Here is a 27,609-nt window from a genome sequence, read left to right on the forward strand (position 1 = left end):
GACTATATAAGTTAGTTAACCTTTTTCCAATGGATAATATCTTTTGCTTTATCTTAAAAACAGTATTACATTACAAATTAACGGATTACGAACTAAATGAAAATTTGAAGCAATTACGACCGTCTGATAGCTTTGTCGTCGACAAATATTCATGTGGCATCTAGCCTAATAAAGGCATCTAGAGATCCTCCCGCTAAATCGTCTCGTGAGAGTGACTGAGGGGGTAGTTTGAAAAGTAGACCCAACTATCATTTAAATGAAACACTGTTTATGAAAATAAATAAACAAGGAAATTGTTTACTAGGCCATTTCTTTTTCCATATTTGAATATAGAACAAGAGAATAGCAACAAGAAACTATAAGATAAACAGGAGAAAAACACTGACCAGCTTCTGTCATGAAACGTAAGAAAGAGGACGAAAAAACTCATTTGACCTTCCAATGCATCCAACGGCTATTTCTCTCCAGCATTCCATTAAAAAATTGAGAAGAAAGCAACAAGTTCCGCCTTGGATTAAGCGTTGCACCACATGTGCTTAACGGGGTCACCTGCAGTTATATCGTTACTCTCCGTGGCGGCTTGTTCCAAACAATCTGCTAAGGTGCATCCTTTTCCTATTTATTTCTGTCAATTCAACCAGTGCAGATTGATCCTCTTTAATTTTTTCCTTTTGCAATTTTTTTCCCTCTTCGTGGTCGATCTGTTCTCAGTTTCTGAAGTGGGCTGTTCACTTTTCTGCATTTTCATTACTGATAGCAATTGAAATTTGATCAAATTCAAATTCTGCCCGTATTATTTCTTTCTTGGGCGGCTTGTTCCAAGCTCTGCTATAGGTAACATCTTTTCCTGGAATTTGTTCAAATTTCTTCGGCGCTGATTGATTCTCTTTAATTATATGCCCATGAATTTCATTTTCTCTTCTAAATCGGTCAGTTGTTCTCAAAATCTGAAGTGGGTTGCTCGTTTTTCTGCATTTTCTTTCCCATTAGAAATTGAAGTTCGATCAAATTTTAATATCTCTGTTGTTTTTTTCCCCTGGAATTTCGTTTCTAAAGAAGTGTATTCTTCAAACGTGTCTTGGGTGGTTAGTTTTTGTGCGAACTTTGATTTGGATGGATCATAAATATCAGGAGATTGGTTCTGAAGCTTTCTGCTTCCAGTATTGCTACAGACTAGAGGCAATTGTGATCTCCAATTTATGTGCTATTTTCCTGCCGGAATCTTCTTTAAATGTTTCTCCTACCAGCCGGCTATCTCTACTTTGCAGGCAATTTAGCCAGTGTCAGGGTCTATAGGGTCTGGGTTACCCCTCTAGCTTTGCAAACGGTCTAGAGCTAAAGAGTAAGCTAGGGTACTTTTTGTCTCTAACGACAGGTGCATTCTTGAGTTACATTGACCTAATTTTGTGGCTTGCAAACATTAATTAGATACTTTTCTTCCTTTGTGCAATTACATATTTGACAAATGCTTTTTGGTGCACTTTATGAATTTGCCAATTTCTCCTATAGCTTTATCAGCTTTCTTCAATATTCAGAGTGGATTATCGTCTTTGTTTCCTAATTAGTTACCACTTCTGTCTGATTTGAATTGGTTTGATATATTGTCTGATTCATGTGTTTTTTTTGGAATAATCTTAGCTTGTGATTTCATTCTGGACTGGAATCTATAAATTTATCCTTGATAGAGAATTTCAACTTCTCTACTTGTTCAATTTCCTCAAATCTGTAGCGCGTCCTCTATTTTTGTTCCCATTGTTATATTGAGTCTGACTGATTTTCAGAAATTGTGCACTAGAATTGGTATTTTTTACAAACTTTGAATAGAGCTAGTTATACTTCGGAATTCCTCTTTTCTGATAGCTGACTTTTGTAGATCTTACAAGTTTTTTGCACTCTTTGCAATTTTTATTGCTTGTAAATAATTTCTGCATTTATTGAATAATGTTTTGTGTTAACTAATATTTCTTTGATGCTGCCTTTTTTAAAGGTGAAAGTAGAAGATTAATTCTCTTTTCTTCCTGAGGGATTGATAATTCTAAATGTTGAGTCAAGAAGGAAGAAAATTGGTAGATGATTATGAGGTGGAAGAGGTACTGGGAAGTGGAGGATTCTCAGTAGTAAGAAAAGGAACAAACAAAACAGATAGAAATGCAAAAGTGGCTATAAAAACACTGAAAAAAGTAGGATCAGTTGTGCCTGGATTCCCAAGAAATCCTCAAAAGAAAGTTGGAACGGGTGCGGGAATTCCCACATGGCAACAGGTCTCCATATCTGATGCATTACTGACGAATGAGATCCTAGTTATGAGACGCATAGTAGAGGATATTTCTCCTCACCCCAATATAATACAGCTGCATGATGTGTATGAGGATCAGTTTGGAGTTCACCTTGTTCTTGAGCTTTGTTCAGGTGGTGAATTATTTGATCGGATTGTAGCACAGGAACGATATTCTGAAGCTGGAGCTGCCACTGTAATTCGCCAGATAGCAAATGGATTGAGTGGTCTTCATGATGCCAAAATAGTTCATCGAGATTTGAAGCCTGAGAATTGTCTGTTCCTGACCTCAGATGAGGGCTCCCCTTTGAAAATTATGGACTTTGGACTAAGTTCTATAGAAAGTTTTACAGATCCAATTGTTGGATTATTTGGGTCCATTGATTATGTATCGCCAGAAGCACTATCCCGACAAAGTGTTTCCGCTGCTAGTGATATGTGGTCTTTAGGGGTGATTCTTTACATACTACTCTGTGGGTGAGTGCCTGCTGCAACCCTCAATAATGATTTTTTAGGCTATAAATGGTTATATTGCTCCCTAGTTTGATTTATCATTCAACATATTGGATTATCAAACTACTGGATATGCTTATTAAGCTGAAATGCAAAGTTCTTGCCACATTTAAAATCCTAGTGAGAAAAGTTCAAACTTTACCAAAAACAATTAAAAAGACCGTGTTTGCTGATTTTATGAGCAATTCTCTTCTTGTGTACTTAATGGCAATGCATTTCTGATTGAAAGAGAGATATTTTTATCTACCAGTTTTTATTGCAAGTTTTTGTAATTCCTATGCCAAAAAGCACACAACGTTATCATTTGTCTCAACTTATGGACTCCAGGGCATTGTTCCACAAAGCATTTTTCAATGGCTTAACTAATGGATATTTTAACCATCATAATTGCAAAGCATTGGCCTCAATGAGAACACTCATGAGTGAACTTAAAAATATATTTGAGCATTGTAGGAGAACAATAAAAAAAATCTGTGTTTGCTAATTTTGTGAGCAATTCTATTCTTGCCCACTTAACTGCAGTGCATTATTATGAAACAATGTTTTTTCTAACTTAATTATTTTTAACTTTACTTTCAAATGTCAGGTATCCACCTTTCCATGCAACCTCAAATAGAGAAAAGCAAGCCTTGATTGTTGCAGTAAGTTGCCATGGAAATTCTCATTCTATATTTATTGTTACTAAAATAGATATTAGTAATCTTATTGAAATATTGGCATGTGTAAGAATAAATTTTACTTAAAAAAATTCTTGCATAGAGTAATTAGCATGCACAATGCTTGACCATGGTTTTTCTGGTGAAACAACTACTATATTTATGAATGATATCTTACATTGAATAGTCAGAGCATGCTTGTTGTAAAGAACAAGTAGTGTCAGCCAGCCATAATTGACTATCTAACAATTCCACTTTTCAAACAGATAACAAATAATTGATTATGCATCTTACTGGTAATAGGAAAGAGCTAGAAGAGGGTAATGTTTTACTTACTAGTACGAATCATAAGCTTGATTTTTTGTTGCATAATTCTCGACAATAAATGTAGTTCTGGCAACTATTGTTTACCATATAAAGTAGAAGACAAGCCAAGATTATATTTTCCCACAATTAAAAGGTGAACAAAGTTTCTCCTCCAATTTTGTATTTTCCAGCATACCAGCCTCTGGATTATTCAGCACTTAGATTACATTGACATTTATTTGGTTCAGAACAGAGAATCCCCTATAAGGGCAAAATCTTTGTTAGCATGAATCTTTCTTAAAGAACCAATTCTTGAGCAAGGTCGCAAAACTTTTTTATACAAACACCAGGTGATCAGTTGCCTTGTTAACAATGAAAAAAACCCAGATTGATATTTGCTTGCATGTCATTTTCATTGCTGCCAGTTTGAAGGACCCACTGACTCCGGAGTCATTTGTATCTACAATCACTGAAGAGGAACAAATTATCAAGTATCTTGATCTTATACAGTCAATACATTTATACTTCTTATGGCGAGGCTCATGACAGCTAACAAATATCTTAGCAAATACTGAAGCCCAATCTAAATAGGGAAATAGTTTTTTAAAATAAAAACAAAAACAGCAACTTGAGGTGCTTATGTATTCAAAGCTGTAGCTGATTCTGTACTCCAAAGAATTCGAGCCTTGCACTCATGCAAACAATAGGAAGGGGCATTATGTTGCTTGCTGTTTAATGAGCTGGGTTACTAAAAAGATGTGTTCTTCTCCATCCAACATGACTTCTGAATTCCCGAGAAGCAAAATGACAATTTTACTAGAAATCATCTGAGAGATTCAATTGTGGACAAGGGATCCCTCAAATCAGTTCTTTCTTTCTTTCCTTTTTCTCATTTTCTTTTAGGCTATTTCAGAGTTTAAGATGGACATGCTCTGACCTTTGATATTTTTGAAACTGTACTCATACTTTACACTGTAGCCGTTTACTTTTAAAAAGGATGAAAATGTAGTTATTTAAGTTACGTGACGTTGATATGTGTTTGTTGCTGGTACTACAACATTTTCCTTGTTTAAATGGATAGAAAAATTCCATTTACATATAAATTTCTTATGGCTTCCTTCCAAAGTTTCTTTTTACAATTGTACCACAACTGAATTAGAAAACAAGCAGGGATTGGAATCGGAAACCTTTGTTTTGTTGGGCCCTAACAAGATAATGAACATACAGGGAGATTTCAATTTTGATGAACATACATGGAAAACAGTCTCTTCATCAGCAAAGCACTTGATCTCCAGTCTCTTGGCTGTTGACCCTAGACTACGACCAACTGCAAAGGAGGTGTGCATTTGTTTAGATATTTATACTTTTCATTTAGGAGTTGGACAACTTTACTTGTTTACAGTGAATTTTGCTTTCAAATATATTGTTACTTGTTCTTAAATGCATTTACCTAAAGCTTATTTTCATGGAATTGGCAATTATGACATACGATACTATCTTATAGATAACTAATTTAAGTGAGAAGAAATTGGTTTCTACAACAAACTTTCAGCCCATAGTTATTATAGACTCCTGTAATTATATCATTCACCCTAGTAATTATCAGTTGAAGGGATTAAACCTGATGCTATGTTGCATCTTTATATTGTTTAGTTGAAAACTCTAGTCATATAATCTCCGATTAATTTGTAGAGATCCAGCCACGCATTGCAAAGTTTAAACAAAATTAATAATTATCTGTCCAGCAAAGAGAAACAGTAGCATAGGACCTCTTAGCCAAGTTCAAAGTAATATTGCTTCACATAGATCACCTATGTGTATTTGATAGCAACCTTCAAGTTGTGGTCCTCAAGATCAGAGTGCATATGTGTGTGTAGAACAGCAGTCTCCAGGTTGCACTTTTCCAGATGATGATCAGATCGAATAGAGCATGAGTGTGTTATTAAGAAGATGGTCTCCAATATATACCAATGAGTAATCTTGAGGAGTCAAGTCGGCCCATGCCTTGAAATTAATCTAATTCAGGTTGGCTTACATATTTGTATTGATAAATCCAAATTCACATAAAGAGGACTTCGATCTTGGGCACAGCCCAATATGATTTTTGAATAGGTAACATTTAAGTATGAAAGGCAATACATAAATCTGGGCCCAGCCCATAATCTAAATTGATCTTCCATTTAAAAATTGCTAGAATCCAATCTAGCTATTACAAATTAACACTCCCTCTTAGCTAGGGATGATTCTAGAAAGTTAATGGACTCCTTCCATTTTATCCATTTTGCATTACCCACGAAGGATAAGAACAATCATCATGGACTCCTTCCATGATATCCATTTCGTATTGCCTGCGAAGGGTAAGATCAAGAATAATCATCATGGACTCCTTCCATGATATCCATTTCGTATTGCCTACAAAGGGTAAGATCAAGAATAATCATCATGGACTCCTTCCATGATATCCATCATGTATACTTGAAGAGAATGAATCCACCGCATGTTGCCCACAAAGGGTGGAAGAGATCCAAGATCTCACTACTGTCACCTTGCATTGCCCGCAGAGGGTGATCCCATCTTGCATTGCCCACAAAGGATGGGAGATACACCTAAGTCTATCAATGATGCTGAGACTCCTTAGCTAGAGCCATCTCCTCCACAATACCAAGCATGTCTTTGAAGTACTCAAACTTCACTCGAGAAAGGGGCTTCTTGGCAACTTGCTCTTCCGTGCTGATATAGTTTGTTTACAATACAGGGTAAACGGTTTATTAATGCATTCAAACAATAGACAAGAACATGTAACGCAAAAGTATTCATTTTATTATACTCATGTATACAAAAGATACTACAATATTCGATATGATTGATATTATTGATTACAATGATTCTCCTGATGTTTGCAAAGTCCCTTCCGGACAGTGTACATATACTTTCCCAAAGGGGTGACTCAACCGTCATGTGCCCATTCGGATACTATTCTACCCATCGGCTATAATATAGAATTTACCGACAACATCATCGCCCCCAAAAAGTAAAGTCGTCTCCGGACGACAATTACAAAATATTCGAGACAAATTAACAAAATGGAATACCTTAACTGACTAACTATAACAAGATAGATTTTTTTCCGTCACATTACATTCACATTCCTCTCGTGCTTGCACCAAACTGGTCTCCACAACACGTTGCATCTGTAACATCTGCTAACACAATACTGTCACCTTAGTCAATTTGACCTTGATAGCTACTTGTGTCGCCTTCTCTGCTTCCAACGCCTAGGTATGTTGAGCCAAGTGTCGCTCTAATGCCTCCAATTGGACGATCAGCTCCTCCCAAGCTCTCTATGCATCCACCAAGATAGCCTCACGTCCATCACCTACTCCGTGTGCCTCAAAGTGTAGCACCCTTCTTAGAAGGCTTGCTCTAGTGCTCTCTCCACCTCTGGCAACAGCTCCAGGTCTCATCTAGTCACACTTCCTACAACTGATAATTGCATTGACTGGGGGTCTAGGGGGCATCGCCCCCAGTGGGGTTGAGGGGCAGTGCGCGCTAATTAGCACTCTCAAACCCACACAAAAGTCCATTGAACACACCATTTTTGTGATTTTCTTCCACTCCCATACTCTTTCTGGCAATTGCTTATGTTTTACTGCCTGTTTATGTCTTTTCCTTCCCTTCGATATCATACGTTATTCATTATGAACTGTTTCGATTTATCGTCGTTTTTTTTTAATAGAACCTCTTATCACCCTTCTTCTGTGTCGTATGGTAGTCCTTCAAGTCTGTACTGCAATCCTTCCTTCCACTCCATACGATATACTTATGTGTCGGCCATATGGCCAATAGTGTACGATACTTAGCTACTCAATCTTCTAGTATTTTGACCCAGTCCGTACGGCATATTTACCTCTTATGATTGGCCATGTCACACTCTATCCAGGCCGTACAGACTTCCGTCTCCTTGTATCAGTTTCTGGTGCTATACGGTCTGCACCTTTGCTTCTGTGAGCACCTTACAGTTAGCATGTTCCTCCTAGTGACTCTGTACGGTTAGCATATTTATTTCCTCCTAGTGAATGCCGTACGGTTTTTGCTTTTCAAGATCTCTTTTGATGGTAGCTGACCTCTTTTCTACCGTACAGTTGTACGATCAAGCCCCTTCCTCACACATTCATACGGTGACTTGCTCTTTCTTTGCTTGCTGAACCATATGATTGTTGTCTCTCTTTCCCTATTGGCCGTATGGTTCGAAATATGCCTTTTCCTCCAAGGTCGTATAGTTTCTATCAATATCCTTTGTGTTTGTAGTTTCCCCTTATGAATTTTATATGGGCTGTACGGTGTGTATCTTCTGAGTCTGTATGGGATTCACTCCTCTCCTAATAGTCGTATTTTCGTACGGTATCCTTCCAGACCATACAGTACTTATAACCTCTCCTTCAGACTGACTTTTTCTTCTTCTTGCTTGTCTGTACGGGCCGTACGGTATGCTCACGCTTGGTATGCTCACCATACCAAGCCATATGACAATATTTGTCTTTTATAGTTGGTCGTACTGTGCTCTTCCCAGGCCGTATGGGCTTCCATATTGTGTTACTCTCTTCAGCCGTATGGTGCACCTCCAGTTCTCTTCTTGCAAATTTCTAGCTATATGGTGTATTCTTCTCTTCTCCATGTGGGTCAAAGCTCTTTTTGGATTTTGGTATAATCTTTCCTGAACATGCAAATTTTCGTACGGTCTTTGTGATTTCCTTAAGGCCGTATAGTGCATTAACTTGTGTTCTTGAGTCCATACGATCCAACTCACTAGCTAGTTATTACTCGTTTGGTGATACTTATTTCCCTGTTGAGCCATAGGGTGTGTCATGTACAATATCTTCTCCTATCTGAATGTACGGTGGATCACCTGTGATTTCTTGCTGTCTTTTGCCTAGCCGTACGACATCCTTCCTAGGTCATACAACATTTTGTTTTTCTTTGTTGCCTTCCTTTCTTGCTTACACTCCTGATAGGCCGTACGACCTTGTTTTATGGTGAACGTACTCCCTTCTACTCTCCTCCACGAGTGCCCGTATGGCTAGAATTTCTTTTGACGCTTGTCCATAGGGTGTACTTGCTTTGCTCTCCTAAAAGGCCGTACTATTTTAAATGCAGCTGTTTTTAATACTGGATTCTAGTTATTTCCCACTAGTATGTTCTTTGGTTCAATAACATCTCCCAAATTCATGGTTTGTATTGTGGCCTCTTCATATTTTATTGGCTTTTCTTTATTGAATATATGTGTAGGTGTTTCATCTAGTTGTGTGTTCCGTTCTTTTATTTCCCTAAATTCTTTTGGAAATCCGTCTCCGTTGCGTTCTTCCTCTGTCGTTAGTATGTTGCAGCTTTGGAAGAGTTCATAATCCTCTATTTGCTAGTGAAATAGTCTGTTCACCCAATCTAGATCATTGTCCTTCTATCCACCTTCCAACTGTAGGACTCCTTCCTCATCCAGTTCTATCTAATTCTTCCCTTCATCCTCTTCTTCTGAATCAGACGATTCAACTTCTTCTCCCACCATTTGTGTGTGTAAATCAATAATGAATCTCCATCCTCTACTCTCCATTGATAGTGTATTCTTTTTCTTGTCGTGTTTGATCTTTGCTTGCACGAGCCATCCTCGTCCCCGAATGACATCATATCCCCTTCCTTTTAGCGGTATGACTACAAAGTTGAGCAGGAACGAATGTGTTCCAATAGTCACTGTTGTGCCATCAGGATCCCTAGAAGCTTAATGCCATGTTGGTCTACAGTTAGCAATTGGAACGTGGATGGCCACAACATCGTCTGTCCCAATTTCTTCCAAGTATCTTCTGGTAGGACATTTACCCTTGAACCTCCATCCACAATTGTGTCTGAGAGGATCGTTTCCAATATACCCATTTCTACGACCGTCGAATGCCTTCCGAATGTGAGGACTAGCAGCATTGGGTCTGCTGCACTTGTTCTGTTTTCCTTCTCCTTCCTTGGTTCTTCTGGTAGTTTAGCAACTAGAGCCATGTTTGTGAGTGTCATTTGTAGTTGGGGCATTGTGAGGATTAGATCATTTAATTTTACTGGTACTTCAGTTTGTAATATCCACGTTATGATGTTCTGTTCTACGTAGTTCCTCATTGAGGTACCCGTAGTGTCCCCCTTCTCTATTTGTGATTTCTCCATCTGCATCCCTTTCTCAATTTCTGCCCGTGCTTCTTCCAGTCTCTTCGTTTCTTTCGTCGGATCTGGGTACAACTTTGCCTATTTACGTATAATTGCCAGGACTTCCTCTTCGTCCGTGCTCAATTCAATGCTGATCAAATTCACTCCTGATTTCAATTTCGGGCACTTGGCATCTTCATGGTCTCCAGGACCACACCATCTGCATAACAACTTTGGTGTGTTTGTCGTTGTACAGTTTCGTGCAAAGTGGCCCCACAAGTTGCATGCCCGACATTGAACCATCGGTCGGCCATTCACATCATACTAAATCTGACTACGGCCCCCATTATTATTGTTGTTGTTTTGCCCCCTTCTGTTGTTTCTGTACCCACCCGAGGTGGCATTGTCAGTGTTTGTGTTTTTGTTCTCTCCTAACATGGATGCTTCTTGTGTCAAGAGCACTTGTTGATGCCCTCTTGTTTTCATATTGAATGGGCATTCCTTTCTGGAATGTCCCGCAATTTGGCAGATATCACAGAACTGATTCTTCGGATAGGATCCCTTAGTGTGACCTTCTGTCTTGCATTCTGTGCACCATAGCTCGTTTTCTTTAGTCTGACTATTTCCTTTCTGCATATTCTTAAACTCTTTCATCATCCTGATCATATCCTTCTGGAGAGCTCGGACCTTCTTATTGCCCTTTTCATCACCATTGCTATCTTCAGAAGAGGACTCATTCGAGTCGAATGATCTGCTTTTCTTCTTTTTTGTTTTCTGTTCACTCTCTGAGTCCATCGCTTGATTGTATGCTTCAGTGTATGATGATGGCAGTACAATCTTCATTTTCCTTTTTAACTCCGGGCCTAGTCCTTCTATGAACCATCTCTTTTTCAGCCCGTCTGCTGGCTTACTTTCCATTTTATTTACTAATTCTTTTAGCTTTCTAACATATACACAGACTGTTTCATTTTTTCCTTGTTTCGTGGTGTATATTTTTGCTACTATCTCATTGTTGTCTCGTAGCAGTTGAAACTTTGTAATAAATTCCTTCTTTATGTTTTCCCATGTGGTTAGCTTTGCCAGATCGGTGTCCGAAAACCAATCGATTTCTACACCTCGCAAGGTAGCTGGAAATAGCCTTGCCAATTCATCTTGGTCGTTTTCTCCATTCGCTGTCCAAATCGTCTCACAAGTTTTGTAGTGTCTGATTGGGTCAACCGTGCCATCCTCGTCGAACTTTGGTAACTTTTCCTTTGGATCGGCCATCGGTACCCTCTCTTTCTTTTGTTGTGCGCTATTATTTGTACCCGTGTTGTTCTCTACTTCCGTACTGCTCTGAACACCCGCGTTGCAGACACCTATGTTCTCAAGTGGCGTAAAGGCTTCCTCAAGGACTTGGCTGTTTCGACCAAACTGTATTTTCTAGTCAGGTTTATCGAGGATGAAGAGTTCACCCCACGCTCGAGTTCCTTCGACACTCCGAGCCATGCTAGTCCTTCCCCTTTCGTCTGAATTCCCCCTCCGCGTATACTAGTTTGCTAATTCTTCCTTTGTTCCTTTGATCACCCTTCGCCTTTCTCGAGCTTCTTCTATCAACCTTTCCCTTGATCGACTTGGCAATTGCACTCCGTTCGTCAGTGCTCCCGTGGTACCGTGGTCACCTCCTGCGCCACCATTGTCATATCCTTCGGTGATTTGTTGGAGTCTGTGCCTTCGGTCGCTTTGCTGAATGCGGTTTAATACTTCCCGTGCCATCCTTATGCCGTAATCTTCTAGATTTGTTATTTCTATCTTTATTCAATGTGTTCAACATTCATAGCAACCGGTCCTTATAGGCAACGACGCTAAATGTTTACCGTATAGGGTAAATGGTTTATTAATGCATTCAGACAATAGACAAGAACATGTAACACAGAAGTATTCCTTTTATTATTCGCATGTGTACAAAAGATACTACAATATTCAATATGATTGATATTATTGATTACAATGATTCTCCTCATGTTTTCAAAGTCCCTTCTGGATGGTGTACATATACTTTCTCAAAGGGGTGACTCAACCGTCATGTGCCCATTCAAATACTATTCTATTCGTCGGCTACAATATAGAATTTACCAACCACATAGTTCAATTGTATGGCACCTCTCTGTACCATGTCACGAACAAAGTGATAATGAGTTTCCACATATTTTGTTCTGTCATGAAACACCGGATTGGCAGACATCTTTATACAACTTTGATTATCACAGTAAATAATTATAGGATCAAAGGTTGTCCAAACAACCCAGTGAGGAGCTTTCGAAGCCACACAACTTCCATAGCAGATCCTAAATTGAAACACAATCCGGAAGTGCTTTTCTTGTCAGCAACACTGCCTGCCCAATCAGAGTCACATTATCCTTCCAAGGATAGAGTAGTGTTGAGAGCATATTTTAACCTGAAACCAATGGCGCCTTGTAAATATCTCAATATATGCTTGGCTGCAATAAGATGAACTTGCCTTGGTTCATTCATAACCTGACTGAGAGCACTGATTGCATAGCAAATATCTGGTCTAGTGTCAACTAGATACATCAAGGATCCAATCAGTTGCCCATACTCAGTTGGATTTGGAAAACCAGAATCAGTGGCACATACACTTAACCTTTTCAAGTTAGATTCCATAGGGGTTGGCATAGGTTTGCAATCCAACATACCAAATCTTTTTAAAATATCTATCACAAATTTTCCTTGACTTAGGATAATCTCATTTGATCTTTCTCATACTTCTAAAACAAGAAAGTAATGCATTAGTCCTCTGTCCTTCATTTCAAATTTAGTGGCTATTTCTTTCTTGCATCTAATGATAAGATTCTCACTACTAGTTAGAAACAAATCATCCACATATAAAACCATAATTAACATTTCACCATTAAATACCTTGAAGTAAATATTAGGATCAACATCATTCTTACGAAATCCTAAACTTAATAAATACTTATCAATTCTTTCATACCATGTGTGAGGGGCTTGTTTGAGTCCTATAAGGCTTTCTTCAATCTGCATACATGAGATTCCTTATCATGAATCTTATATCCTTCTGGCTGCTTAATAAAGACCTCTTCCTCTATAACTCCATTGAGAAGTAGCCTTTAGATCCATTTGATGTAGTTTCCAACCTTTAGCTGCAGCAATTGCTATGATAGATCTAATGAGAGTATATCTAGCTATAGGAGCAAAAGTTTCCTCATAGTCTATACCTTCCTTTTGAGGAAAACCACAAGCTACAAACCTAGCTTTATATTTCTCAATACTACCATCAGCAGAATGCTTAATTTTAAATAACCATTTAGAAGAGATAACAGATGTACCTTTAGGTCTTGACATGATTTTGCAAACATCATTCTTAATTATGGATTCATATTCCTCATCCATGGCATTCTTGATGTTCTTAAGTTACCTTCAGTATTCTTTCCTATGGCACAACCTTTACATACATCATTATGAACATGACTTATTTTAGGCATACCTTTGACCATTTTCTCAAGGATAGGAAGGGCTCGATAGTGAAAGTGTCCAAGCACTCTATGCCATAGATCACTAGACTCATGTGATGCATGAATGAGAGCTTGAAATGGTTTGGTTGAGAGCTTGTAGAGACTTTCAAACCTGTTACCAATAACCCGAGCTGATTTGACGTTAGAATTCTTAGGCCATGCAAGCACCCTTCCTTCTGAAAATGCAATTTGATAGCCTTTATCTTCTAGAGCAGAGATAGAGTTTAGATTTCTTCTAATTCCCAGTACAAATAAAACATTATAAAGCAGTAAGGAAATTCTAGAATCCAAGTTAAGGGAGGTGTTACCAAAACCTCTTACAAAATATTGAGCATCATCACCTATGACAACATGAAGGTTAGATTCCTTTCAATCAGATCTAAAAGTTTATCTCTATAACCAGTAATATGCCCAGATGCATCACTATCGTTAACCAGGTATCAGTATCATTAGGAATGTTACTTGATAAAGCAGAAATAAAGAGAAAATCTTCCTTATCTTCCTTGCCGACAACTTCGTTTAGGTTTGCCTCTTGCTGATTGAGTTGAGCTTGACATTCCTTGGCATAGTGACCAAACTTGTCACATCTGAAGCATCGGATATGGGAGAGATCTCTTGGTTTCTTCCTTGAGGTGCTGCCATCATGAGGTCTGAAATTGTCGTTCCTTTTGAAGTTATTTTTCTTCCAGGGGCTACCTTTCTTCTTGACTGATTGGGTAGCAAGGACTTGATTTTCTTCACCATGAGAAGTCTTGATTCCTCTTTCTGTAAGCCTAGATTCTTCTTGGATTCAGTCAGCATGAAGAATTTCAAATGTAGGAAGTATACCTCTTCCGCTTAGACCTTGAATGAATGGCCCCCGAGAGTGTAGAAGACTATTTAATTCAAGCATGACAAGATCCTTTTCCACCACCTCTCCATCAATGACACTTATCCGATCTTTTAATCCTGAAATCCTTGTGAAGAATACCATTACAAATTCACCCTTTTTCATCTTGATTTGAAGCAATTGTCTTCTCAATGCAAGTGCCCTACTCATGTTGTTGATCTCATACAATCCTTCTGATTGTTGGAACATTTTGTGGGGTGTGGACAACTTGGAAATGACAGGGACAAGATGATCTCTGACTGAATCTATTAGGATCTTCTTGGCCTTAAGAGCATCCTTTTTGAACTTACTAAGCTCATCTGGGTTTTTCTTCTCCTTGAAGAAGTTCTAGCAATTCATTTTCCTCAAATGCAATAAGAACTCACACCTTCCAAGAGTTGAAATTTAGTGCTCCTTCCATCCTGCCTTCTACTTTTAAACCTGTCACCATCTTGACAAACAGAAAACAAGGAGCTGGACAAATATGATAAAGTCTGATCACTGGTTAGTACGAACCAAGCTCTGATACCATGTTAATTTTTAGTGATCAGATTAAATGATTTAAGCAGATAGAAATTTGAAAATAAAATGCAAGAACACAATGACACAATAAGTACTCTGGGAAACCTCCCTCTTGCAAAAAAAAAAACCCAGCATTCAATTTAGATCCTTTATTATTGACTATCAAGTTAATGTTATAAACCTTTATAAATCGCTCTTATCAGATTTGCTGAAAATCTCCGATCAATGAAGCATATCTGACTGTTATATCTCAAACTCAGAACTTCTACTAATTCATCAATATCACTATCATATTGCAGTGGGAAGAAAAATCTTCTTTAATGTTCAGATCACTGTCTAAATTATACTTGAATTTCTGATATAGATTGTTCAGATCGCTGTCATAGATTGCTTCACATAGATTGCATATGTGTATTGGATAACAGCCTTTAATTTGCAGTCCTCAAGATCAGAGCGCATATGTGTGTGTAGAATAGCAATCTCCAGGTCGCACTTTCCCAGACGATGATCAGATCGAATAGAGTATGAGTGTGTGTTATTATGAAGATGGTCTCCAATATATACCAATGAGTAACCTTGAGGAGTCAAGTTGGTCCATGCCTTGAAATTAATCTAATTCAGGTCAGCTTACATATTTGTATTGATAGATACAAATTTACATAAAGAGGATTTCGACCTTGGGCCCAGCCCAATATGATTTTTGAATAGGTAACATAAGTGTGAAAGGCAATACATAAATCTGGGCCCAGCCCATAATCTAAATTGATCTTCCATTTTTTAATTGCTAGAATCCGATCTAGCTATTAGAAATTAACAGTTCTTCAAAGTCAAGACCTGATCCTTGACTGTAAACAATCAAGATAGCTTTGTTCATCTCATTATATTCTATTACAATTATATCTTTGCTTCTTTTCCTACATGACAGATGGGAGCTCCAACACAAATCAGTTAGGAGCATTGAGGGAATTAATAGGAGCACTGATTTACCATGATCTTGTTACATTTGTTTCTGCACAATTGGGTCTATACATAATACAACTATTCCAACCTAAAAGTGCTAACTTGGTGTAAATGAGTACCTTGAAATTTTGTGCTTTTCAACGTTTCCATAATCTATTTTTTATGCTTGGGCAATATTACTTTACAACCAAAAATGATGCAGCATAGCTCCAGCTGGGAATTTATAGAAGAGCATAAACCAGGATGGGTTTTTATAAGGGTTGCATGGGGACGGGGGTGCTTGGGGTACCAGTACAGGTACAGGTATGACTATTTTTCATAATAGGGGATGAGGGTACTTGGGTATGTCAAAATTTATTTTAAATTATACTTTTATATTTATAAAAAAATCAGAAATTAGGAGTCATGACAATCGTTTTTCAAAACAAGAATAGTGATAAAGTTTGCAAATGTAATGTACGGTTTTCAGTTTCAGATTTGCTATATGATTGTAATAATAATATATGATAGATGTTTAGATGCACAACAAAGAAGGCAGACTTTAAACATGAAAAAGAAGATCATAAACCATATGACAATGACATATTGCAAATGATAAACTTCTGACTTAAGCAGTGATAAAGTTTATTGTTAATCAATATTGTATCAAAGTTTCGAACTGATTAGGTTTTGAAAGCTTGATAAACAACAAGCTGATACGCAAACAAAAAACCAAAAAAAATTCAGAAATCTTAATCAATGTCTTTAGCTATGATGCTATCCACCAAGTACCCGGTACTTGGGATATGTGTACCCAGTACTTGGGTACGAGTACTAGGGGTGTGGGTACGAGTATCCATGCAACCTTGGTTTTTATTTTTGTTTTTAAATTTTTTATTCTTTTCCAAGAGAGGGTGTAGTGTCACAAAATAAGTATGACTTGAAATGCATTCCTTTATAGTTCATAACTTCATACTCTTGGGCAATCTTTCAACTTTTTTTATCCGACAATGATGACAATATTACTCTAGAGCTAATATATGAGACATCCTAGTCTTAAATGGTAAGTGTTAAGAATATTGTCTAGGTTAGAAACTAATAGTATCCTTTATTTTTTGCATCATTTGGCTTGTATATGCCGAAATCATTTTCTAGGACTGTATTTCCTTTTCTGTTACCATATTATTTAAGGCATAGGTTACAAAAAGAAGACCCCCTATATCAAGTTTCAGTGCCAGCTTGAGATTGAATGGGAGTGGGAATAGGAGCATTAATGAGATGACTAGGAACGCCCCTACTGCCTTGGGTACCTTTTGGGTATGTTCTAAGGCGCCTATGGGCAGGCAAGGGTGTTTCTTGAATGTCCCATGACATACTTGTTATAGAAAATGCCTTTTAATGTTTTAAAAGTATGTTATATTAATTATATAAATGTCTTACCATATGTACTCATAGGTTACTTTGGGTGGCAAGGGCATGTCTTACCCATTTCATGATGGTCTTGGGTGCTCCTAGCTAGGGACCTTGAAGTTAAAAAAAAAAGTCTTTTAAACTTTAAAAATAACTTTTATATGATTGGTAGTTAGAAGTTCCTCAATCAACCAATCCACTATATATTTTGCCATTAGATTTGGTTTATTTCAACTACTAGTTTAGAATTCCATTCACTCACTGTCCTTGGTGATAGGTTGGTGAGTAGTAGGTTGAAATAGTTATCTATTGTGAAAATATGTTTGGTTAACAAATGGGAAGCATGCAGATACTTAAAGAAGCATGTATTGATAAGGGTGCTGATGCCTTGAATGTTTTATAATAAAAAGATATAGTATAGTAATAGTAAACATATACTATATTATTGATATATATCCATTTATATATACATATATACATACATCTGCATATGCATATACATCTACATTTGTATATACTTTGACCTTCCATGACTGATGATGTTTGATTTGGTTTACACTAGCTCAAAAATTGTTAGCATATGACCTCGCTTGATTTGGTAGGCCAAGGTTGCTTGGGGCATCCTTGATCTAGGTCAGAATTGCTAAAGGTGATCTTTACCCAAGGCAAGGTTGCTTGAGGCCACCTTGAAGGGTTGCTCAAGGCCCAAAAAGGGCTCAAAATCAAATCATCAAATGACCACACTGCGGGAGCAAGAAATCCTTCTTTGTGTCAGCTTACTTTGAAAATTCAACTATGTTTCATAGGTAGTGGTAGAAAGGCAAGCCTACCCCCCTCAGTTGAAACAACAATTTTTCTCATGGACACCATTTTATGTAATCGCATCATTCCAATTCAAGCATTCAAGGAGTCATTTCATTCCATCATATTCTTTAGATCTAAGCATTGTGACAAGTTACAACAACCTTCATGCAAACATTTTTTAATGATTGATCTCCTTTGTGTCAAAGTCATGTTATTACATCAACACTTGGGATCTAAGTTGTCAATGTTGGAGTGGGTGTGAGAATTGGGCGCATGGATGCACAAAATTTATTTCTTTTTTTGGGGGGGGGTTGGATGCGTTCGAATACTTTTATGTATATATAGTTTTTCTTTTTATTAAAGATCATTTGCGAATCTTGTGCTCATTCGAGCAACAACATGAGACTTAGAAGTTTATTCAAGCTCCTTACAAACAACCACACTAGAAACAACAATTGGAAGACCAAGAGTCACACACGGAATCCACTTTTTACATTGAGACAAATGCAACCAATGGAAGATCAAGAGTCACAACTTAGAATATCATAAAGATGTCCCTCTTTGGGTTTAGATTAGGGTTTCCACAACGAGAATTCATTGCTTCAACCAACTAAGCTAAACGCCTTGGACTATATAATTTAAAAAATATATTATATATATGCCAAGAAATGTACAAAATTAAATTATTTGATAGTATTATACTTCATCATTGATCAAGATATTTGATAGTTCACAAATATTCAAATTGAAATAACTAATAAGCCATATCATATATGTCTATGTTCACAACTCCAATGCAATCAGAAAAATCATTACAATTACGAAATCAAAATTTAGTTCATTATTCAATTTTCATAAATCAAGATTCAAGATTCACTAATTAAATTCAGAATCATAAGGTTTCTCAAGAAAATCCACACCCTCATCATCTCCAACTGCTGCAAGTTCAAGATCATTTGAACCCAAAACGGTTCCACTTGTGCTAGATGCACCATGTGTTATGATGTTATCATCATCATCATCATCTATAATTATAGTAAGATCGTGAATGTTGCATTCAAGTTGGCACACTCAATGGCTACATTCCAAAGCTTGGCTGCCCCTTCCTTGTGATACTCTTTACGTGACAAAAGACACAAGTTAGAATGAATGTAAATCAAGTCCTCATCATATTTTGAGCCCTAACAATTACGCTTACATTGAGTGGATAAAGGAGTAAACCAAGTCCTCAATATTTTTTGAGCCCAAACAGTTACACTAATTCCATTCAGCTACAAAAGAACTTGCAACTTGAACAATGCTCAAAAAGTTGGCTCACTAGAGGACGATTGTGAGTATGTATCTTTTATGTCCTACATACATATCCCTACTTTTTGTGAGCATAAAGTTGGGTCTCCTTTCACTTTTTGGAATCTTGTTTGGGGTTCCCTCTGTTGGCCTTTGGGTCTTGGTTTTCGGGTTCCTCTTCTCTCGTCTGGGAAGCGGGACCCCTCGTGTCATGGCTATCAGAGAAGCTTTGTTCTCCCGCTCGTGTGAAAGATCACTAAAATGATTAACTAAATAAAGGTTGGACTTTGAGATCTATAGGTTCTCCTTTCCTCATGTTCCTCAACATGGCAGGAGGAATTTATCGGAACCTTTAGGAGGGCATGTGGCAAAACCTTGCCCAAAACGGTGAAAGGTAATTAATACGCCCTAAATGTAATAATTATTGGGCTCTTTAAGATAGTAATGCAGCTCATTTTTACCTTTACTGTGCGATTAAAATTGTGCTTTGCAAGTAATTCTTGGCGAATTTCATATTGTTTGGATGTTGTGATATCTTTATTTGCCTGGGTCATTTGTTTTCGACAGAGCAGATTCTGAAGGTGGTGTAGGCGTTCATCCAGGTGCACTTAGCCTCAAGTGTGGTATTTTTCAAGTCGGTGGATCTTCCTTCATTCTTTTTTGTTAGCTCTTTTTGGTTTTGTTCTCTAGTTTGTGCGTTTTTTGTCTGGTGCAGTTGTGTTGTTGGGTTTTTTGTGGTTCGTTGTTGTGTCCTTTGGTGTGTTTGTTTTTTTTCTTGTCAAGGCTCGACTCCATTTTGCCCTACTTCCTTTTTGTAGGAGGGCGGGTGAAATTACCTTCTTTTTGGCATTAAAATGGATTCCACTTCATGGTCTTTTTGGTCTTGAGGTCGGTATCCAGTTTTACGTCCAAATGAGGATAATTTCCCTTGTCTAGTGGTTTTCCTTTTTGACATGTTGGCCTTTTGCCTAGTTTCATTTTGTCTTGGTCATAGAGGTGTTTTCATGCACCTTTGTTGGTCGAGTAATTACGAAAGTAATTGGTAAAATACTCGCTTGTTACTAACAGAGACCGAGAGGTCTATATAAATGTAACATGCCTTTTTCTCGGGTCTAAATAACAAATAACATTTTTGAGAAATTCACTTATTACTTCAATTTCATAGGAAGACAGTTATAACAATCATGTTCATGTGAAAGAGATTTACTGTTAAAAAAATTTAAACAAAATTTCTTAACTAAGAACTTAAAACATCATCAATGAATTTACTATAGAAATTAAAATCCACATACCTTGGAATTCGAACCAAGAAATCATTGTAGGGATGCTTCTGCAACCACTCAGATTAGTCCACATATACCACTATAACGATATTAAATAACAACTACTATCCAATACCACTATATCGAATTTAAATGACGATTACTATTAAAAAACCTCTATATAAAATTAGGGCATCACAAACCACTGTATCAATTAGGGCATCAATTACCATTGGATCATTTAGGGCTTCTGTTACCATTGTTTCACTTAGGGCTTTTGATACCATTGATTCAATTTAGGCTTCTGATACCACTGATTCAATTAGGGCTTCCAATACCACTGTATCATTTAGGGTTCTAGTTACTACTGAATCAATTAGGGCTTCCGATTCCTTTTCTTTCGATTACTTAATTGTGGCAATAACTCAAGATTAGAAAATATGCTCATATTCGATATTCATATAAATGAAAAACAATCCATAAATCTATGTGATAACCCTTCACTGCTAAGAGAGGAGCTTTACATGTAAAATTATATTTCATTGTTAATGAAGTAAATCCATTTAAAAAAAAAAAAAATATTCCAAGATGAAATTATATTTACATGTAAAATTATATTTCATTGTTAATGTAGTAAATCCATTTTAAAAAAAAAATTATTCCAAGATGAAATTATATTTCCTTTTTATAAAATTAATTATTTCAATAAAGTATCATTATTGACCTTAATTAATATACGATAAGACATTCATAATTATTATTAAAATCTCAAGGCCATAATTATTAATTTCAATTAATATTCTATAGGACAATCATAATAATAAAATAATAAATAGATGATAAAATATATCTATATTTATTGTAATTACATTTAAATAATAAATTGTAAAGTGCATATTCAACATTATAATTATTATTGGCATTACATATAAGATCAAAGTATAACGTCAATAAACAATCAACAAATAAATATACAAAAACATAGACAAATGAGAGATTGGACGAAAGATAATTAAATTAATTGATAATCACAAACTTCCCCATCAAAAGTCGCGACTGTTCGCGCTCAGGCCATATAAAACTCCCAATCACTAAGGACAGGAGACCATCGAATCAGGAAGGAGAAAAAGACAGAGATCATTTAGAGAAGGCGACGGTGGAAACATTCAAAGGAGAAAAGAAGTCTTCAGGCAGCTTAGGAAGAAACCGCGCCATAGTGGGTAGAACACGTGACAGTGGAAATAAACATTGCCAGATGCTACAAAACGGTCATCATAAGCGTCTAACATAGCAAACAGGAAGGTGATCAAACCCCGGTTACAACTAGAGATAACCTGAGATAATGGATGCGAAAGATAGTATTGGCGAGTATAAAATAAATAAATCCTCATCATCGCAAGCAACAACAATAGTGAGGATCCCGACAAGTAACATACACATCCAAATGTGACAAACTCCGGCTGTTAGAACCAAGCCGACCATATAGAGAGCGCTCGACTCTTGAAGACGAACATATATAAGAGACTTTGAATTGCCATACCAACAGGCCAGACATTGGACACTCAATACACTACACAAGGAAAAAGGGGCAATAATTAATAGGTGGACAAGGAATATTCAGACGTGAGAGACTCATTCATAAACTCTTATTCCTTATCTGAAATTAAGGCAGAGACCCCTAGTTCTCTGAAGGGCTTTAATAACTCTATCTCTGTTAAGAGAAGAGATTGAAGCAAGGCAGAGGTTACAAGCTCTGAAGGTCAGTATATTGGAAAGTTGTATCATATGCATATGAGAGGATGGATACACCATCAAGGTTATCCATAAGGCCTAGATTGCGAAAGCTTCTAGGAAGGATGGATGACTCGGAAACGATCATCCATAAGGCTTAAAGAGGGGTCAATGTGTGAAATGACGATACTTAGTGGAGAATTAGTCACAAATAGCTAAACTACCCCAGGAACTAAGCATCAGATCACAACCCATCTTTAAGAAAGGAAATAGTTAGATTAGAACATTAAGTTATTTGTTTTAATATTATTTCTTTGATTTATAAACCCATGAAGCTACTAACAATCTTGCAGGCACAGAATTAGGAAGCAGGGAAAAAAATCAATTCATAAACAAGGGAACATTACAATCTATCTCTCACATCAGGTGTAATATCAGTAACAATGAAATAACTCAATTAATCCTACCTTCTTGCATATACACCATAAAAGTGATAATACCTGTTTTCGACAAACAATTGAATGTATAGCTTATCTTTGTTTGTTGTTCATCCGACAACTTGGGAAAAGGTGAAACATTGTCAAGGGCTTAACCACCCAACCACGAACCACAACTTTATCCCCACACGATCTCTAACGAGAAAGACCCTCCTATCTGGAATAGACAGGGACCATCTTGTCATCAGCTGAGCAACCTGGTATCTAACCATACCCCTCAACTTGACAACAGGAGATTACATTATACGGAATCATGCATGAGCTATTAATCAATTATTATTCCAATCTGATTTCATTATTGTATCTGTAGATTTATTTCCGCCTCCTCACCATTCATTGGCTTCTCTGCCGGGTGAAATCCTTGGTGTCCGCATGATTCTAATTTTAGTTTTACATCTCTTCACCATTTCTATGGCTTCTTAGCCAGGTGAATTCCTCGGTGTCAAAATGTTTTGAATATGCATGGATATTTTATTAAAGCATGTGTAACGATATGGTTTCATGTATTCAATCAAGTTTATTACATCTTCCAAAGAATTTCATAAATGATGTAAGCTCAAAAAAAGTTGGTGACTGATTTCATATACACCTTAGATTATAAAAAGCTAGTACTATGGATTGATCTCTTCTTAACAGGCTTAGCCGGCTGTGGTTGGATAACGAATTAGAAAGAGAAAGAAAAGATTTGAAAATCATATGCAAATTATTCTCTATATAATATTTTTATGTATCGGCTGAGTTATACATTGAATTCAGCAAGATCGATTTACATTTTACATTGCTTCTATGGTAATCAAGCTTGCAATTAGAATATTCATTCCAGTCGGTTTATCATGGAATACAAAAACAAGAAAACATTATTAGAATTTGTGACCTGAGACTTGATTGTTTCCTTTGCTTAAGCCAGCCTCTTGTCCTCCCACAAATCTGAGACTAAAATCTAGACTTCCAGTCGTCAACAATGATATCTTGGAATAACAACAAGGATTAATATAATGGAAAATCAGAAGGGATCAGTATGTTGGAAGAACAGCAGAGATTCGGGTGAGAGGAAAGAAGGTAAACGGCTGAGTGTTCAATGCAGACGTATGGGTTTTGGTGAGAACAGGAGATGGAAGGAGTATCTCCACCTAATTCGATCGTGGCTCATTAATAACTTAGCTGAGGCTCCTTGGTTTCCATCCGTTTTCAAGATGACTATTCAGATGCAATAAGAATTTCGATTATGAAAAAAATTAAAGCCGGAAAGAAATGAGGAGGAAATAAAGAGTTTTAATCTTTTATTTTATTATTATATGCTCATTTGAATTCAAAGTATTAAATTGATTAAAAAAAGAGAGGGAAAAGAAAATAAAAGGTTGGAAGAGAAGTTGGAAAGATTAGAAGACCATTCTAATTGCCAAATATTAAATTGACTTATCTTGCCAAGTGTTATTGTTTAAAAGCAAATAATATTAAATTGGAAAGAATAGAGTTGGAAGATTATAATTCGAATATTATAATAATTTGAATGTTATTATTATAATCTTATATTTATGTATGTACATGTAAATATTAATGAGGTGACATTACTTATTAAATTATTATAATATAATGGTGCCATCTCATTTTTTATATATCTAAATGTACGTATATAGATATATCTATTGTAACAATAAGGTGAAAGATCATATTAAATCCTTAGAGGTACGTTTTATATTTTAACCCAATTATTTTCTCAATTTATTTATTTAAATAGCTCATGTGGGTCCGATAGATGTATCTTGTTTCAAGTCGCTAGGTCCTCAACCCATTTTCCCAGTGATGGTGATGATCCTACTTAATTCTTTTTTGATAATGCTTCCACCCCTTCGGTGTGTTTCCTGCAAGGAAATTTTCCGTAATTAAATTATAAATTATTTAATCATAAATAATCATAACGGTTAACCTTCATCTCAATTCCATGAATTTGTGATTAACGATCAACTAGCATGTTATCTTCACTTGAAATCATAACGACTATCTTACCATTTCGCTAGATTATAGCAAATTGAACTGCGAACTGACTTCATGTGAATCTCAACGATTATATTTCAATTTAGGTCAAAAATTGGGATGTAATAGCTAAGCTCATCAATCTTTCTTTGTGTAAGAAAACTTTGATATTTCTCAATATAGTATGCTGCCTTGACTTCATCTTTGTAAATTTGCAGAACTCCATCGTGCATCAACTTCATGAATCTAGACTTTGGAATCTCCAAGTAGAAGGACACCTGTAACATAATGTATAAATGTATGAGTTTAAGATTAAACTCAGTAGGGTACCTTCTGACATTTTGAAATATCTCCTTGTTCCTTTCCTTCCACAGTACTTCACTAGTAAGAGAAAACCAAAATCTCTTAAAAGATAAGTCAAAAGACCTCACATAACCAGCCAAAATTTCACACTAAGAGAAACCAGTACTATTTTCCTAATCAATTGGAGACCCAAACAAAATGGTCGAGACTTTATTTGCTTACACTAAAAAAAACATGCTCAAAAATCTCATGCTTATTACACAACTTGCAAGTCACAGACTCAACATTAACGGAAGACAACATTGACCCGACAACAAGCTTCTTGATCAATAACAATCATCTAAAATGAATAACCTTAGGTTCATAGGGACCCTTCCAAAAATAATCAAAGAAAAAATGCTAGTTTGAGAAAGGACAGTCAAGATCCCAACATTTAACCATAAGCAAGAACACAGTGTGATCATTTTTAAACAGTCAATAAATTTATTTAGCAGAAGTGTTATCAATAACAGTGTCATCTTTCCATTTTATATTTATGATAAAAGTATCATCGTTCATGATTTTCCCAACTTTCTCCTTGCTTATCACTTTGGATAGGAGAGTATAGGTCTTCCTTTGAGATTTGGGGATACCAAACTTACTGGATATCTCATCCCATGACCCAAGCATGTTATTCACCATTAAATCACTGATTAGAGAAATGCCTTTCTCATTCCACTTTTTTGCAGAACAGCTCTGAATAAGATCAAGAGGTTTATTATTCAAATACAAACCCCACCAGATTGATCTGTCAGGAACAATATATTTAGGAGGTCCCCCAGTGGCATTCCTACAGGAGATGAACTCCCTCACTTGTGACCATGCAGACCATAGGGAGTTAAACACTTTAGACCCAAAAATCTTCATCTTAAAGTCTGCCATAGTAATATCCCAAAATGGAATGTTAGCCTAGTGTTTACCTTTCTTAATTACAAACTATTCAACATTGTTTCTCACAAGAACCTTCCAAGGTTCATTCCCTCAAAAAGCATTGTATATCCATTTAGCCACAACAACAATCCTGTCTTTAATCCCCAGGCCCCCCAACTGTTCGGGGAGGCAATACCACTCCCATTTAACACAATGTCTTTTTTCGGATCCCAAGCCATTCGACCACAAAAACTCTCTAAGAATTTTTTCAAGCATACCAAACTGAGATTTAGTAAACATCCAAGTCAAAGCAAAATAAACATGATGGGAAGAAAGGACCTTCTGCACAACCTAAACTCTCCCAGCCAATGAGAGGGAGTGAGTTTGCCATCTAATATGTTTTCTATTGATCTTTTGAACATCCACTCCCATATATCAGAAAGGGAAGGTTCCAAAGAAAATGGGATACCCAAATATCTAGTAATGGTATTAGGCCCAGTCCATTTCCAACCCATCTTGAGTAATGAACTAGGAGGTATCTCCATCCATCCTAGAATAGATGACTTGTGGGGGGCACTTTGGCTCTAGAAACAATGCAAAAAAAATTAAGTCTATTGAGATACACATAGAAGTTATTTTTAGACAATTCCAAATAGAGACCAGTGTCATCTGCAAACTGAGCATTGATCAATTCCTCTGAATTAGGGAGAGTGATGCCCTTAATAGGAGGCCCCAAAGAGGAATCCCTTAGAATGTAAAAGAGAGCATCAACAACAATTGCAAATAAGGAGGGTGCAATAGGGCAACCTTGTCTGATAGACCTTTGAAGGACAATAGGGTTTGATAGTTCCCCATTCACATCAATAACAATAGAAGAATCGTGAAACAGAATTTCAATCCACTTGTAGAAGTAAGGAGGAAATCCAAAAGCTTTCAACATTCCAATGACAACAAGCCACTCAACTCTGTCATATACCTTCTCAAAATCAAGAAGAATTGTAGCCACATCTTGTCCACTAGCCTTAGCCCAATCTATAGCTTCCCAATTAGTGATAAGGTTCTCCAAAATATATCTTCCCTTTATGAAACCAGTTTGAGTGACTGAAACAATATTTTTTGTAATCTCTGTAATTCTTCTAGCCAACACTTTAGCAATAATTTTATAAGATAAATTAAGCAGGGTGATAGGTCTCCAATTCTTACCTAGGGATCTATCTCCAGCTTTAGAAAGCAATTTAATGACCCCTCTAATCATTGTGCTGCCCAGAGCATAGTTTAAAATATCGGCGAAATAACGCCAAAATCGCAAGTGGGTAGGAAAAAAGATTAAAATGTGGAAAAACTCAGCATCATTTTTTTCAATAAATTGCAGCGTCTTTTTTGGATTAAAATCGCGAGTAACCAAAAAACACAGCAATTAAAATCGCCGGTCAAAGCAAGTTAGCAGAAAATGACATAAAAATTAGGTTTGACGTAGATGGTTGAGACGAGTTTTAGCCTTTAGGTATATGGTCGAGACTCGACTCTTCTTAGTAGCCGCAAATTGGGTCATTTTCTCTCGCTGATTGGTAGTGGTCTTCACTGCTTCAGCACGAGGTATCGGTCTTCACTGCTTCAGCAAGAGGGATCGAAGAAGATAT

At 36.7% G+C, this 27,609-nt stretch overlaps 2 protein-coding genes across 4 annotated transcripts in view; one reads left to right on the plus strand and one right to left on the minus strand.

The window, feature by feature from the left end:
- The first annotated feature begins 331 nt into the window (after nt 1-331).
- Nucleotides 332-27,609, plus strand: part of LOC149536665 (calcium and calcium/calmodulin-dependent serine/threonine-protein kinase-like) — a 232,273-nt gene continuing 204,995 nt past the window's right edge. Inside the window, exons 1-4 of one of the 3 annotated variants that reach the window (XM_089807066.1) lie at nt 332-602; nt 1,988-2,752; nt 3,375-3,429; nt 4,978-5,088. In XM_089807066.1, the coding sequence (XP_089663192.1) occupies nt 2,040-2,752; nt 3,375-3,429; nt 4,978-5,088 (879 nt within the window). In that variant the 5' untranslated portion in view covers nt 332-602; nt 1,988-2,039. Of the gene's footprint in view, nt 603-665; nt 835-1,987; nt 2,753-3,374; nt 3,430-4,977; nt 5,089-27,609 lie in introns of those variants that run through there. The other 2 variants (XM_089807064.1, XM_089807065.1) reach the window with 2 other exon arrangements.
- LOC149536666 (uncharacterized) overlaps nt 3,860-27,609 on the minus strand; it is a 128,371-nt gene continuing 104,621 nt past the window's right edge. Inside the window, exon 5 of the mRNA XM_089807068.1 lies at nt 3,860-4,219. Coding sequence (XP_089663194.1) covers nt 4,086-4,219 — 134 coding nt within the window. The 3' untranslated portion in view covers nt 3,860-4,085. The remainder of the gene's footprint in view (nt 4,220-27,609) is intronic.

The sequence above is a fragment of the Cupressus sempervirens genome, chromosome 10 (genome assembly GCF_028749045.1).
Source record: "Cupressus sempervirens isolate cs-2001-9-10 chromosome 10, ASM2874904v1, whole genome shotgun sequence".
Lineage (NCBI taxonomy): Eukaryota > Viridiplantae > Streptophyta > Pinopsida > Cupressales > Cupressaceae > Cupressus > Cupressus sempervirens.